At 39.0% G+C, this 17,274-nt stretch overlaps 1 protein-coding gene across 3 annotated transcripts in view; it reads left to right on the top strand.

Annotated features, from left to right (window-relative positions):
• The first annotated feature begins 1,150 nt into the window (after positions 1 to 1,150).
• egf (epidermal growth factor) overlaps positions 1,151 to 17,274 on the top strand; it is a 36,199-nt gene continuing 20,075 nt past the window's right edge. Inside the window, exons 1-7 of one of the 3 annotated variants that reach the window (XM_049484354.1) lie at positions 1,151 to 1,764; positions 7,154 to 7,353; positions 7,745 to 7,926; positions 11,546 to 11,773; positions 12,254 to 12,459; positions 12,867 to 12,986; positions 13,207 to 13,329. In XM_049484354.1, coding sequence (XP_049340311.1) covers positions 1,626 to 1,764; positions 7,154 to 7,353; positions 7,745 to 7,926; positions 11,546 to 11,773; positions 12,254 to 12,459; positions 12,867 to 12,986; positions 13,207 to 13,329 — 1,198 coding nt within the window. In that variant the 5' untranslated portion in view covers positions 1,151 to 1,625. The remainder of the gene's footprint in view (positions 1,765 to 7,153; positions 7,354 to 7,744; positions 7,927 to 11,545; positions 11,774 to 12,253; positions 12,460 to 12,866; positions 12,987 to 13,206; positions 13,330 to 17,274) is intronic. The other 2 variants (XM_049484355.1, XM_049484352.1) reach the window with 2 other exon arrangements.

Genomic DNA, 17,274 nt, shown 5'->3' with positions numbered 1-17,274 from the left:
AGAACGGGACGTGCTGCATATCTCACTATACCAGTCATTCACCCAATAACACAGCCATTCCACTGCTAAACTGCTGCTCACCACATTATCCAATCACAGGCCAGACAGACACTGAACATCTAGAAGTTTGGAGATGAGTAACATTTAGTTTGAGTTTTTTTAGAGTCTACCCCTGGACCTAACACTAATCACTAAGGGTTAGATTAGGGTTAGGGTTAAGATGCACAATAGAACAGTGCACCACCGACTCGACTCAGCTGAATCTTCATACAGGTTCTTGGTAGTCGTATGGAAGGTGACAGAGGTGCCAAGTAATGAAGTACAAATACTTTGTTACTTTACTTAAGTACAAATTTTGCTTATCTATACTTTTCACTTTAATACATTAATTTCCACTTGTTTTCATTCTAGCTTCTCATTGTTCAAAAAAACCTTCCCGGAAAAATTTGGAATTTGACTGTGGTTGGATGAGAAGTATAAACATGTACCATTTTATGGTGGGTTAATGCTCTATAGGACCCTATGGCATGGCATAAGCTTTTGTCCTTGATAGCATTTTTTCTTTTATAATCCTTTACCTTTATACTTTAAGAAGTTTTGAAAACAGTATTTTTACACTTTTGCTTGAGTAAAAATGCTTGAGTTGATACTTCATTACTTTTACTTTTATACCGGTACTTTAGCTAGTTTTAAACCAGTACTTTTACTTGACCATATTAATCATTTTAACAGACTGAGCTCCCATTTTACCAAAGATTCCACCACTTTTTATTTTCTGTGAATTGAGTTGATACTTTATCACTTTCTTTTATACTTTTAGTAGTTTTAAAACCATTACCTTTACACTTTTACTTACTGAGTAAAAAAGCTTGAGTTGATATTTCATTAATTTTATACATTTATACTGTAACATGTAGCAAATGTGCATATACCTTTCTAATATACATGTTTTAATATGTTTTCCTTTAGAAATTTATCCCAAACCATGACCATAAAAATAAAATCAGTATTATTTTGTTTTCAGGACATTTTTCTATTAAAAACTGGAACAAAACAAAATACACACACACGCACACTGAGGAGGGTGGGCTATGGTGGCTTCACCCCCCCCCCCCCCTCCCCCCACTATAGCAGCGGTGTGTTAGTCTGACTGATGGTATTTAGTGTGTTCTGAGTGCAGGCTGAGACTTTAACAGTGGGAGGGAAAAACAGAGCGAGCTCAGATTCACCACGGGACGGTCAGGAATTTCATACTTTGCTTCCAAAACAGCCGGACTGGACTGCAGTGTGTATAAGTGTGTGTGTGCGTGGAAGTGTGTATGTATGTGTGTGTGTGTGTTGCAGGCTATAGACAAATTCTAGACTCTCTCTAAAACTTCAGTGGGCTTCAGTTCTGCCTGGCCCGGTGTGGAGAATCATCTCAGCCCTGCTCTGGCTCAGTTATGTAAATGCCCCGGTGGGTATTGTGCCCTCTGTTGTCCGCCATCACCCTACTGACCTATGTTGAGGCCCACGTGGAGGATGCACGGAGGTCACGGGCGGTTGCCGTGGCGCTGTGGCCGAGGGAAGGACTGAACGTGGGAGTCCGTTGGTGCTGAGGTTGATTGAATCAGGTTGAATCGGGTATGTTCTGGGGGACGTTAGCGGCCGTGGCGGTGGCGCTGCACCTGTGGCTGTTGATGGGCAGGACCTGCTGCAGTCCAGCGGAAGCACCAGCATGCTGGGGTGGACGAGCATGGTCTTTAGGAAACTTGAGCTGTGTGGGTGAGTAGGTTTTGGTCCATGCATTTGACTATGTACAGATTTGATTTGTGCCAAAACCAAATGTATTTGGACACTTGGCCTGTTTTTTGTTTTAAGGGCCCTTTAATTGCTAAACCATAGGATTATGATTTAGCGATCATACATTTGTTCTGTTTTGGGTTCTATAAAACTACAGTTAATTATGAGAAGATTTATAGTTATGAGAGGTTTATATAGTTATGAGAGATTAATACAGTTATGAGTGACAGTGCTTACATACTGTGTATTAGAAATGGTTCTTGTTGGAGTAATTGTCTCTACTATCCAGATAGCTATCCAGCAGCAGTGTGTGTGCATTTTCAAATTACTGTGTGTGAAAAAACCTATGGAACAAACAAAACAAAAACCTATGGAATATAATCAGGAGGAAGATAGGTGATCACAAGCCATCAGAACAAGGAGGAGAACATGCCAAGGTGGATGAAAACTGTGATTAAAAAACAGGGTTATTCCACCAAATATTAATTTCTGAACTTCATAAATATGAACTTTAGGAATATGAATTTTGTGAATATGCGCTCTCACTGATGCTCTCACTCTCATGGGGCTAAATGCAATCAAACCATCCTCACAACAATGTTCCAACGTCCAGTGTAATGTCTTGCCAGAGGTTTACAGGCTGTTATTGCAGTAAATGAGGACAAACTAATGCTAATATTACTGATGTCAGTATGTAAATTGATCAAGAACCTTAGGGAATTTCTTGGGAACACCTGCACACACATGTATAATTTATGAGGTGCTATCTTGTGAGTGAAATTGGTTGAACGTTCCATTTCTGAAGTGACACCTGTGCACCGGGAATACGCCATAAAAGGCTAATGTTACCACCCACAGTGGACAGTGCAGTGGGTGTATTGATGGTGTTCGGTGGTGTCTGGCTAAAATTGTCCATGTGTCCTAAAGAGAGGCAAAAATCACATTTAACATTCAATGCAGGAGACCCCACCCATATATACATGTATTGTTTTGCTCTCAACCAAAGTGACTGGGATAAAAGGTAACGGTGTAAAATTTGGTCCTTCCAAAAGGTGTAGTCTTAGTCTGGATTAACTAAACCATGATCTGGTTTGTTTGCAGTATGAAAACACTGTTCTAGATGGTTCTTCCACAATTAGTGATTTTCAGACCAATCAAGGGAAATTGAGTCAGGCTACCATCACAAAAAAAAAGAAGAAAAATTTGACTCCACTTGGCATGCAGTGCATCGTGTTGCATATAGACACAACAGATGAACAGGTGATTCTGTATCCACCATGACTGTAGACTTACCTTTTTTATCATAAACAGAAATAAAAGGAATTTGTGCACTAAAAGGGAGTCGAATTCTGGCAGGGAGCAGAATTCAGCACAACACCTGGAAAGACAACTCACTTACCTGACAATATGCTGATGTCTGATGTGTCCCCTTCTTCAAATCAATCAATCTAATATAATTTAATCATAATTTTCTAATGTTGGTCATTGGTCAATATTGATTATTGTAAAAATAAGACTATATAACTTTTTATCTGGCACTGTTTGTGTTTTAAAGTAATTTTATCTAGATAAACAAAAAATACCTGAAATTACCAATTATAATTGGTTATAAACAAAAATGATGTTTCACTTCATTTATTGTAAGCCACACTATAGGCAAAGTTTTAACCCATTTCCCCCTGGCAAATTTCCTACACACTGTTATTATGTTATTATATTATATTATAATATAATATTATATTATATTATTAAATCCTTTCCAGTAAAGCAGATTTCAGGAGAAACGCCGGAGCAGCAGGTGTTGAGATACTTTTGGGCAGATAAGGTAAACTTTATAGTGAATTATAGTGAAGATAGCGTATATACATTATAACAGTTCTCCCGTGTGCTGTAATCTCTCAGTACAGCGAACCAGCAGAAGCACATGACCTCCCCGCACCTTCTGATTAGTCATTATCCAACACAATCCCTCAGCCTCTTGTTAGCAGGTTAACCACCGCCTTAATTACACTTCAGTCACGGCACATGGGCGTATACTTTACAGGAGTTTTCCGATATACAGCTCCGGAAAAAATTAAGAGACCACTTCAAAATGATCAGTTTCTCTCATTTTACTATTTATGGGTACATATTTTTTGAGTAACATTATAGCTAAAATTGTCATTTAGAGCATTTATTTACATAAAATGAGAAATGGTCAAAATAATGAATAAGATGCAGTGCTTTAAGATGTCAGATAATGCAATCAAAGTTCATATTCATTTACAAACCACAACACTTATGTTTTAAGATTTTAAGAGTTCAGAAATCAATATTTTAATATCAATATATAGAAATTAATATATTACAACCCAGTTTTTATTCATAGCTTTCATTCATCTTAGCATGTCTCTCCACCAGTCTTTCCAACTGCTTTTGGTTGACCTTATGCCACTCCTGGTGCAAAAATTCTATGCAGTTCAGCGTGGCATCCATCTTCCTCTTCATTACATTTAAGAATTTTTTTATTGGGGTAGGTAGACTTTCAGGTTTTATTTAACAAAAATATCATTTTAAGTGTTTAGGAACTGCAGCCATTTTTTTTAGAAAGCCTCCTCATTTCTAGGGCTCAGAAGTAATTGGACAAATGAACTTGTCATAAATAAAATGTTCATTTTTTTAATACTTTGTTAAGAATTCTATTTAGGCAATGGCTGCCTGAAGTCTTGAATTCTTTGGACTTCACCAAACATTGAGTTTCCTCCTTTATGATGCTTTGTCAAACCTTAAGTTGTTTCTGGTTTATGGGTCTTTCTACCGTTAGTTTTTTTATTTGTCTAATTACTTTAAAGTCCCTAAAATTATGATAATTACTATAGCAATAATTATTATTATTATATGAACTTCATTCTGGATGATACTGGATGTACTGCAATTGTAATTTCATTCTAGATATTGATGTTATGTACTCTACATAATCTATAATCCAGTAGACAAAGTTTTGAAATATTCCAAAATGTTCCAGTCTGTATATTAATGGAGTATTGGAATAAAATCAGTTATTTTGGGTATGTAGTGAACCTGAGCTGTTAGAATGTGCTGAATGATAAGAAAAGCATGCAGGAGCAGAATAAAGCAGCATTGTTTAATCAGACAATGGGTCAGTAGCTGGTGAAGGTGCAGGCTATTGAACGTCGCATCACGTTGTAATGCGTTTTCTGAGCTCTGTCCCTCTGTCCTAGCAACGCTGCAGCGTCTTTGTGTAATCTGCTCAGTAACCTCAGTTCAACGTGAAAAGCTTCCATTATCGCTACGGTTGCCGGGAAATGGCTTTTCTTCCACTGGCATCCGCGCCAGCCTCGAAGTTCACCGCATTAAAGCGTGAAAGGGCCAGTCTGAGGGCAGCGCTAATTCACCTGCTGAATGACGTCTGAGCACGAGGTCACGGCAGTAAACATCTACTGCTAAACAAACATTAGTCATCAGATCTGATCCTCACCGAGAGTCTTTGGTACAAACCAGAAAGCACAGACTGTCCGTAAGCCATTGGACACAAACTATGTTTGATCTTTTGTTTGAGTTTATATATTGCTGGTAGGAAAGCCAGGATTACTGCATGTACTGTGCTAAGCTAACAGCTAAGCGGGGTTAACAGGGCTCCTAGGGTAAAGCAACATGGGGTAAACACCAAGTAGAACATACACTACATGGACAACAGTATTGAGACTTCTGATCTTAAGCGTATTATTCTAAACTTTTCCCCTTCTTTTGTTGGAGTAACTGTCTCTACATTCCAGAAGAAAGACTTTATACTAGATTTTACAGCAGAACCATTGCTGCGAGGATTTGATTGACTGCATTCCATGATAAGTGCTGGGTGTGAGTGTGGTCAGGATGACCCTTCTCATTTCCAACTTCTCATTCCACTCATCCCATCCAAAAGTATTGGACAAAGCTCCATCGTTTCAGAGAACACAGTTCCACTGCCCCAGCGCTCAATACTGGGAGCTTTATACCCCTCTAGCCCATGCCTGGTATTAGGCATGTTCATCTGCTCCAGAGAGTCCTATTTTGTTGGCAGTAAGATGACTGGCATAGACTTTTAAGACAGATAAATACTTTTGTGAAGAACAGTATTTCCATGCATAATTATGCAACACCTGTGATGTGAAGGTTTCAAGGTAAAATGAGGACAAAGTTAGTATCTTGTTCTCGTCCTGTTCTGTGTCTCTCCTGTCTGTCTCTGTGTTTTTTCTGCCATCCTGTTTGTGTATTTAACTTTCCTAAGCACATGGCCCTCTCTGTGTTCTCCTTGTCTCCGTCCATGAATTCAGTGCTCCCACCTGTGTTCATTTGAGCTCCATCCCCTCATTACCTGTCCGCAAGGGTTTTCTGTTTCCTGCTCCCTCCATGTGTGTTTTCAGTGTTAGTTTGTCAGTTCTTGTACATTTTACATCTGTTAGGTTGTAGGTTTTTCTTTGTTTTCAGTCTGAGTGTATTCTGTAGTTCTCATAGTCACGTCTGTTTATTTGCCTTGTTATATATTTATTAAATGTATAAACTTGTATTTGCATCTGCTTTCTGCGTCCTCTCCCTGCTACAACCTAACAGTTGACTCCTTAATGTCATATACATTTAAGTCAATAACCTTTGTGTTATCTTATGGGTAAAAAATGTGTTTAACCACAGAAAAAAGGCATTACTATTTTATAGTGACCCCTATATTAAAGAAAGTGAAACAACGTGATCAGTGATCAATAAAAGTCTTTATGTCCTTTTTGTTCATCTATGCATGTTTATCTTAACAAAATTATTTAAAAGACAAATCTTAAAATGTTAAAAATCTTAAAAGGACAAAAATACTCAAAAGGAATCAACTGACACAAAAGAAACTTGGTGGGAAATCATAAAGTCAGTCATAATGCCAGTGGATCATTTTCAGTGACGAGTCTTGCTTTTGTCTTGGTGAAGACGACAACACTATCGACACTCAACCCCTACCACAAAATCTGCAGGAACTGTGTGAGAAAATTGTAGCATGGGACATATTATAACAGGACTCCATTAGGAACCTCTACAACACAATGCTGAGATGTCTGGCATGTTGCAGCTTTACACATATATTGCACATGTGTTACACATCCTTCTGAATGTGTAGCCCACTAAACATTACCCATATCAGTCTAAATTTAGAATCATTAATTGTTCCTTGTTATTTGTATCCTTTTTCTGAATAGTATTGCAGTCCAATACTTGTTTTTGGTTTGCTTGTTTGTTTGCTTCATCTTAAGTCTTGAATAGGACCCACATGGAATTGCAATTTAAATGTTCATTTATTCAAATATAAGAGAATAAAGTTTAACTTTAGTTTATTTGTATTCCTCTTTTACAGATCCAGAGCCTTACCTGCTGGTTGGCCACAGGAACACTATTCTGCGTATAGATCTGGACAGGGGTGATCAGGAACTAGTTGTGTCTGGAGTGGGAAAATCCATCCTGCTGGACTTTCACTACAGAGCTGGGAGACTGTACTGGGTAAACATACACACCGGGGTCCTGAGCCGGGCAGACTTGGACGGGTCTCACAGAAAGGTACGGCTGGGGCTGTAACTTATCTTTTTTTGTACCAGTAAAGATTATAAATATAAACATTATAAAAATGTCTCTACACTGCTCCCAGAACTGTCTGGTGTGTTTGTTCTCCCACACGTTATTGCAATGGCACAGCTATTGTATCCCGTATTAGTTGGGCACTGTTAGTCCTGCATATTGTCTCTTAAGTGTAACTATACTCCTTTTTTGCTATTTCCTAATTATTCATTTATACATTTAATTATTATACATTTAAGAAACAATGAAATGGAAAGCCAAAATATATTTTACTTCAAAAGTAAAACACTCACATATAATAAAATCTCTAAGAATCTACTCATCATCATTGCTAGAAACTTCCTGTTTTATTAAGTTTGCTTCATCTTTCCAGAAGCTCCTATCACTGGGGAAAGGAGTCTCAGGATTAGCTGTTGACTGGATAGAAAACTCAATATACTGGAGCAGCAGGAAAAGAGGAATGATCCAGCGGGCCGACAGCGATGGGAAAAACAAGAGCACTGTTCTTCAAGATCTCTCTCAGCCCAGCAGCCTGGTTATCGACCCAAACCAGAGGTAAAAATAACTGGACCTGCAGTTAAGCTTCGTAGAATGTCCAGCATCTCTCAGAAGAGGAGCCGCAGTGTGTTAGGCTTGGCTCTGTTCTGTTTCGATCTCATCATTTTGTGTAAAAATAAAACCAACCCTGCAGCTTTAGAGCAAGAGAAAGCACAACCATCACAACAACATCAAGTCAAATCCAGGACAGAGAACCAGGAGATTAAAAAAAAGAGAAAAAAGGAGATTCACCTTCACAAGTGATGAATCATTCTAATTTAGTCCATGAGTGATCTGTCTTCACAGCATTTATCCTACATAAATACCAATCTCAGAAGCAGAGCAAGTTGTAGATTTCCAGTATCTACATTGATAGTAGCATGGGGGAAAGATTACAAAGTGATGGTTAGTAAGGCAAAGACAACATAATGTAAGTCTTAAATTATGTGCCATTATGCAAATTATCTTGCAATGTATGGAATGAGCTGTTCATAAATAGTGTGCCTTTTTATTTATACTGGTAAATGCTTTTGCATGAGTCTTTATGTAAATAGCATTGAGAATAACCTTTAAAAATAATCTAAAATATAATATATTGGGGCCACAAATGTATATATTGATCTGTAGGTAATGATGATCTCTTAATATATTAATTTGTAAATTTAATTTGTTAGCTCATTGCCACACCTTCTACATAATTCTGACCTTCTGGCCTCCATAGGTCACAGCATAACAAAAAATATATTAGCTATTGAAATCATCCCAAATGTAGTTCATATTTTTGATTATATGAATGTTTGAAGTTAGGCGTTCCTAATGTTAAATAAATAGTGTTGTCAATCGATTTTAAATTTTAATCCGATTAATCATGATCTCATTTGTTAATCGCACTTGTTCTTTTTAAGAAGTTTTAATAGTAACTATTTAAATGTAAATAAAATAATGAATCTAAGAAATGTGAAATGCAATTATATTTATATTAGTGTTGTTAATTAAAATGCTAGTATATACTTGTATGTTTGAGGGGAACACCCCAGCTTGGTTGTAAGGATTTCTGAATTTTCACGAGCATCAGGTTGACCAGCAGCGCAGAGGCAGGGCAGATTATAGAGGAAGTTGGGGTCAAACTTGGTGCCGTTATTAATTTGTGTTAAAAATAATTAATAATACTTCACTGATTCCAAATGAATTGCGTGCATTAATGCTTTAACATTGACAGCCCTAAAAATAAATAATGTAAAAACAACAACAACAAAAAAGATTATTCCCAGAAACTGGTGAAAAAAATCTCAGGTCTAGCTTTTAACACGTTCAAATCAAGCTCATAATGAGACATATGAGATAATAATACAAGAATGAATTCAGCAAAATATTATGTAGAGTAACTGGCACAACTACTACTGTACTACTACACTAATATCGCACCACTACCAGCAGTACTACTGTATTAGTGATTCAGTAGTGTGTACAGTACTGAATCTGCTGGACCTGTTGCTTCTGCCAGTCTGTGGACAACCACACTGAAAACCACATAGGGGTTAGCATAGCCAGCTAGTCAAACTGTGAGGGGCAAAAGGTTAGCCTGAGCTCCCACAACAACACATCCACTGTTTGTTTAAATGTGGTCAGTTATGTAGCAGAGTCCTGAACCCACAGCGGGAGGATGACTAACACTCGTCACATCTCCTGATGACTGACCGGCTCAGCACGGTGTTAGCACGCTGGCTGGGAGTGCCGGGAGTCCTCAGGCGGTCACATTCTTCCAGACATGGCTGGCACATACGTGTAATCTGACCGTCTCAGCCAGACCTGGCACAGGGCGAGCCTTCCTCTGCCCTCATATACCCATCAAAGAACTGCCCTGACACTGCCTGACCCGGATAGGCATTTTGGTTTTAGCCTCAAAATGAGTTCATGTTGTTGTCAGTGTACTTTTGTTAACCTATCTCTCTGTTCCCTATCTATCTATCTATCTATCTATCTATCTATCTATCTATCTATCTATCTATCTATCTATCTATCTATCTATCTATCTATCTATCTATCTATCTATCTATCTATCTATCTATCTATCTATCTATCTATCTATCTATCTATCTATCTATCTATCCTAATGCTTTCCCAGACCTGTAGTGCAGCTGTCTTCAGTTTCTGTTGATTTTCTGCCTTTACTTTTCTCTTAAAAATGCTGCTTGTTCCGGTACTTTTGTTAACCTATCTCTCTGTTCCCTATCTATCTATCTATCTATCTATCTATCTATCTATCTATCTATCTATCTATCTATCTATCTATCTATCTATCTATCTATCTATCTATCTATCTATCTATCTATCTATCTATCTATCTATCTATCTATCTATCTATCTATCTATCTATCTATCTATCTATCTATCCTAATGCTTTCCCAGACCTGTAGTGCAGCTGTCTTCAGTTTCTGTTGATTTTCTGCCTTTACTTTTCTCTTAAAAATGCTGCTTGTTCCGGTTCAGATCTGATGATTGACTCAACCACTGTAATATATTTTATTTCTGTGCCTTAAAAAAATCCCACTTTAAAATGCTATCCAATCAACCTTTCTGCATTTGGTTGAACTTGCCCAAAAAGTAAATCTCATTGACCCAGTGCCTTTGGAGGCCATGCAGACCCATATCACCACCACCACCACCACCATGTTTTACAGAGGATGTGGTGTGCTTTGTGTCAAGCCATTCCAAGCCTTCTCCATACTTTCTCCTTCCCATTATTGCAGTACAGACATATCTTAGTTTCACCTTCTTGGAGAGTGTTCTTCACTTGGGTGGATGTTATAAAAGGTTTTTTCTTCATTACAGAAATTATTCTGTGATCATCCCCTACTTTTGTTTTGGTCACTCCACTCTCTTGGATTTTTTCTTTTTTCAGCATAATGATGGCTGGGAGTGCCAGAAGTCCTAAGGCGGTCACATTCTTCCAGACATGGCTGGCACAAAAGTGTAATCTCTGTAGTCTCAGCCAAACCTGGCACAGGTCGAGCCTTCCTCTGCCCTCATATTCCCATCAAAGAACTGTCCTGACACTACCTGACCCAGGCGGCCATTTTGGTTTCAGTCTCAGAATGAGTTCATGTTGTTTTTGGTGTACCTTGGTGAACCTATCTCTTAGTTACCTACCTACCATCTCCCTATCTATTACAACTATCTGCCTATCTACTATCTGCCTATTTACCTCATTCCCTATCCATATCTCTCTCTCTTTCTTTTAATGCTTTGCCAAACCTTTATTGCAGCTGTCATCAGTTGATCCTTCCTGCCTTTAGTTTTGTCTTAAGCCAGTGAAATGCTGCTTGATCAGGTTCAGATCTGCTGATTGACTCTACCAGTGCAGAAATGTCCATTTCTGTGCCTTAAAAAAATCCCAGGTTGCATTTGCAATATGTTTTTTGGTCCAGTTGTACTTTGAAATGCCATTCATTCAACCTTTTTGCATTTGATTGAATCTGAGCAGAAAGTAAAACCCTGTACACTTCAGAATTCATCCTTCTGCTTCTGTCTTCTCTCACATCTTCAATAAACACTAGTGACCCAGTGCCTTTTCTATCTAGTTTGGAGAAGGGGTACCCACTATATTCACTGCACGCCACTGTTTCCTTGTATGCAGATATCTGTTCTGGATGTCTGCTGGAGAAACCCCCAGCATCCAGCGCTCTGACCCGGTGGGGGGACAGAGGACCACAGTGCTGAAGGTGCCGGACAGGCTGCTGGCTCTGGCCTTAGACCCTGTGGACCGGAGGCTGTTCTGGGTCCAGCAAGGTTCGGGTAAAGCCAGTGCCTTGGGGTCATGTGATTACAACGGCAACCTGATCAATGTTATCAATCAACCTGGAAGGTAATGCAGCAGAACTTAAATGGGTTTTTTTTGTTTCAAGATTTTGATGAAGTTATATAGTAGATTAAGTTAATAGAATAGAATTGAATAGAATCAAATAGAATAGAATGCCTGCATATTCAGCATATAGTGGTTTAGCTCCACCCCTTTACATTTAGCACACCCACTCACTCAGTCTACAGAAATGTAGCTCCTCCCTCTCAGCCTACAGAAATTTTGCTTCTTTTTCCTCAGCCTACAGCAATGTAGCCCCTCCCATTTAACCTACAGAAATGTAGCTCCTCCCTCTCAGTCCACAAAATTGTAACTCCTCCCATTCAGCCTACAGATATTTAACTCCTCCCACTCAGCCTAAAGAAATCTAGCCCCTACCACTCATCCAGCAGAAATGTAGCCCCTCCCACGCAGCCAAAATTAGTGTAGCCCTCTGGTCATTAGTTCCCGTCCTCTGACTGATTCTAACTGATTGTATTTATTCAGGTGGAAGTCTCTGAAGATGTCTCTGTTCCTGGATCACCTGTACCTGACAGACTCCGCCTCTAATAGCATTGCACGAATTAATAAATATATGGGAGGCCGTCCAGAAAAGATCAACACCACAAAGCTGCTGGGTTCTCCTACAGCTGTCCGAGTGATCCATCCCATCAACCAGCCTGTAGCAGAAGTCAGTGCCCCCCTAACATCTGGTTAGTTATAGGATAAATCTCTGCTTTTTAAAATTGCAATATTTTACATGTCATATAATATATGTACAAATATTTTTGGACATTTATAGTCCCAGTAAGGAAGATTTAGTGCCAGTAGAATAGGTCTCTCAGGAGCAGATACACATAAATAAAAAAATAACCTATTGTCACCATGCCATGTCTAATGCCATGGCATGGGCTGGAGGGGTATAAAGCCTCCAGAGTATTGAGCCGTGATGTCAAAAGATGTCAAAATTTTAAATGATCTTGGTTTTAATGTCAGTTTCCCAGAGATCATATAAAGAACATGTGACTATCAGTTAAGCTCACAGCTAAAATAGGCTCACATTTTATTTATTTTAATTTATCATGATGATTTATATCATTTTTATGTGTTTTGTTGTAAGGAGCAGGTTGCAACCCTCAGACTGAACAGTGTGTGAGTGTATGTTCCAACCCAGACGGATCCGATCAGTGTAACTGCAGAATCGGATTCACCCTCAGCAAAAAGGGCGGCTACTGCGAAGGTAAAAAATCTGCATAACATAAACACCTACTTTCCTGTCCTTACACTCACTGGCCACTTTATTAAAAATATCTAATCCCCTGCTCTTCCACTTACTGGCCACTTTATTAGAAACACATACCTACCTCTATGCTTCCTCTCCCTGGTCACTTTATTAGAAACACCTACCTGTTCTGCTTTGGCAATATTGGTTTAATATCTCTCTCTCCCTGTGTGTTCAGATATAAATGAATGCGCTCTGTGGAACCATGGCTGCTCTTTAGGCTGTGAGAACATTCCTGGTTCTTATTTCTGCACCTGCCCTGAGGGCTACCTGCTGCTGCCTGACACAAAAACATGCAGAGGTAAGCTGTTTGCGACTAGCTTACCTTTACAGTGTTTAATTTTGGACTGCTCCATAATTTTAAATGCTAAAGATTCCTGTAATTTTACTCTACCTCCTCAGTCCACATGTTTCTTTCACTTTCAATGACACTTCTGAATCTCTTAGCTTGCCCAGAAATGCATGTGTAAAGCGTGTCCCAAATGAGTGGATTAAACTTCCCAACTGTAGGGCACATTATTAGAAACACCTACTACCTTGTGCTTCTACTTCCAGTTACTGGCCACACTATTCAAAACAGCTTCTGGCTTGTGCTTTAACTCACTGGCCACTTTATTAAGAACATCTGCCTCAGTGCTTCCATTCACTGGCCACTTTACTAGAAACACCTACAGTACCTTATGTTTCCATTAACTGGCCCCTTTATTAGAAACACATACTCTAACTTATGCTTCCATTGATTAACCACTTTATTAGAAACACCTACTCTACCTTGTGCTTTCACACGCTGGCCACTTTATTAGAAACACCTACTCTACCTTGTACTTTCACACGCTGGCCACTTTATTAGAAACACCTACTTTACCCTGTGCTTCCACTAACTGGCAACTTTATTAGACACACCTTCTCTACATTGTGCTTCCACTTACTGGCCACTTCATTAGGAACATCTGTCTCAGTGCTTCCACTCACTGGCCACTTTATTGTAAACCCTGTAACTACATACAGCCAGTAAAGTGATGGGATCAGACTCTGACCAAAAACGAGACTGGGACAGAGACAGACAACCGGTCAGTCAGAGGGTCAGACAGTGTGCCAGGTAGACGTTCAGATGGACAGGCCTTGGCTGTATAGCTGTATGTTGTGTGTGTGTGTGTGTGTGAGAGTGATTAGATGATGAGGGAGGTGACATCAGTAATAGGGAACATATTTAGTCAGCAGCTTTACAGCACTAAGCAGGTTAGGAGCACAGCAACACCTAGGGCCAACAGATTAACGTCCAGCATACACACACACACACACATATATACACACTGTATTTGATTGATTCATAGATCAGGTGCACTGATAGGATAGAACTGAATATCTGAGATAAATACTCCCTAATCACTATTGCCTATATTGGTATGAGATTTCTATGGTATTATAATTGATCATGGGATCACAGTATCACAGTATGAGAGTGTTTCCCAATTACCTCAAAGAAATAATAGAATAATAATGGAGTAAAATAAATAAATACGATGGATCACAGGCTAATATTTTTTTCTAAAGGATAGAAGACAATTTTGTAAACTAGGCCGGTTATAAACAAAATAAAAGCAAAATACCTAATTTATACTGCAAAATTTATAATTTTGCTATTTATAGGTATATGTTTAAATAAAATGAACATTGTTGTTTTATTCTATAAGCTACAGACAACATTTCTCCCAAATTCCAAATAAAAATATTGTCATTTAAAGCATTTATTTGCAGAAAATGAGAAATGGCTGAAATAACTAAAAAGATGTAAAGCTTTCAGACCTCAAATAATGCAAAGAGAACTAGCATATATTCATAAGTCTTAAGTTCAGAAATCAATATTTGGTGGAATAACCCTGGGTTTTAATCACAGTTTTCATGCATCTTGGCATGTTCTACTCCACCAGTTTTACACATTGCTTTTGGATAACTTTATGTCACTCATGATGCAAACATTCAAGCAGTTCAGCTTGGTTTGATGCCTTGTGATCATCCATCTTATTCTTGATTATATTCAAGAGATTTTTACTTAGAAACTCATCATTTAAGTGGTCTCTTGTTTTTTAGCTGTATATGAAGATATACACACATGTTGCATTATTTTTTATTGTTCACCAAACAAGTCTTTACATTGGAATGAACAAAAATATACTTATAAAAACAGCAATCTTAAAAAAAAAACTAATTACAGAAGAAAACTGCAAAAAACGAGGCAAGAAATATAATAAGGCGGCATCTTGCCTCACAGCTGGGTCTGGCCACAATGCCACGTCCACATCGCAGGCAATATCTTTCCCTGCCAGACATTGAGGGAAGAAGCACCTTGAGTGCCTTATCCATCCCTGAATCACACCCACATCAATTTCATCACATGCCTTTTTCGTTCGTATAGCTTCCGGTCGTATAGCTTCCACCGCCATGCAGAAAAGAACTCTTCTATGGAGTTCAGAAATGGTGAGCATGGTGGGAGGTATTGCACAATAAATGGAGGTGGTCAGCAAACCAGTTTTGGACTGGGGCTGCGCAATGAGCGCTCACATTGTTCCACACTACAACCTACCTAGTCTGCATCATTCATCACCATGTGATGTTCCCACTATGTTGGCCAGGAACATGTGTTACTGCTTTGTGGCCAGTTACCTTTTTTATCTTCTTTTGGTCTTTGCTAAGTTGAATCCTGCCTCATCTATAAAGATGAACTCATGTGGGATTGCATGAACATCAATTTCCAGTACTGTCTAAAAACAAAGAACAAAAATCAGTGAACATGGTGTTATCCAGTACTCTCGGAAACAATGTCTACTGTAGTTAACACTTTACTTACATCCAAATATGCTTTTCTGACCTCTTTGTTTCTTTCAGAGTTAAAAGGTTAAAGTAATTATTGCTGTTTGCTGTGATATGTGCACTTTGTCTGTTGATTATTCCCAACCTGAATTATAAAGCCTAGAATAGCAGGCTAACCTCAATGCTAATAGCTGGCCTTGACAATCTTAGAGCAGGTTAGCCGTAATGCAGTTTTTTTCCCCAAGCTGGATCACTTTCTGGCAGATGACACCATGCTAGGGTAATTAAGGATAATTCATGCTGTTTGCTATAATATGTGTATCGTTATAACTAATCTGAACCTGCATTATACAGACAAAGACACAGCAGCCAGTGCTATATGCATTCATTTAGAAACAGAAAAGTTTATACAATCTTCATTAATTGCACATTGCACCAGTAAGAGCAGGGTGTAAAGGTTCAATTAGCAGGGTAAGAGCACAGTGTTGCTCAAAATATTGCAATGCACACAACATTATGGGTGACATACCAGAGTTCAAAAGAGGACAAATTGTTGGCGCACGTCTTGCCGGCGCATCTGTGACCAAGACAGCAAGTCTTTGTGATGTATCAAGAGCCACGGTATCCAGGGTAATGTCAGCATACCACCAAGAAGGACCAACCACATCTAACTGTGGACGCAAGAGGAAGCTGTCTGAAAGGGATGTTCAGGTGCTAACCCGGATTGTGTCCAAAAAACATAAAACCGCGGCTGCCCAAATCACGGCAGAATTCAATGTGCACCTCAACTCTCCTGTTTCCACCAGAACTATCCGTTGGGACAATAAATTATTGTGGTCTAAAACCAGGTGTTTCAGTTTCATTGTCCAACCCCTGTATATACACCACACTATGTTAAGTATAGGGAGTGGAAATTCCCCCTATTCCCTACACTGGACACTAAATGTCCCCTAGTCACTACTTCATACATATGCGCACTATATAGAACTCTATTATAAGCATATGGAACAGAATGCCCCCCTTTAATCACTATCCCCTATAATAAAGCACTATATAGTACACTTTTATAGGAAAGTCCTAAATATTGCCTCTGTACTGTAAAATAAATAGGGCATAAGTATAGTTCTATACTAAAATTGTGAATACTGTACAGGGATTCAAGCACTATTTAGTAGGTCATGGTTTGGGACACATCCTCTGACTCTGTAGCAGATAGATGTGGAGATACAGTAGATGCGGAGATGAGCTGTACGGATGGAGATATTGGACAGATGGTGAGCTCTGCTCGTCCTTCCTATCCGGCTGACACTCGCTCTCGGCAGCCCTCTGGCGCACTTTCACCTTTTCGGGCGGGATTATGGGCGGGATTATGCAGCTGACATCATAACGGGATTGGAGGGAGCCTCACGCTAAGAAGCTTGTTTGTTCTTTGTGA

The sequence above is a fragment of the Astyanax mexicanus genome, chromosome 10 (assembly GCF_023375975.1).
Source record: "Astyanax mexicanus isolate ESR-SI-001 chromosome 10, AstMex3_surface, whole genome shotgun sequence".
Taxonomy (NCBI): Eukaryota; Metazoa; Chordata; class Actinopteri; order Characiformes; family Acestrorhamphidae; genus Astyanax; species Astyanax mexicanus.
Note: the sequence above shows the minus strand (reverse complement) of the source record. Positions and strands in the feature narration are given on the sequence as shown.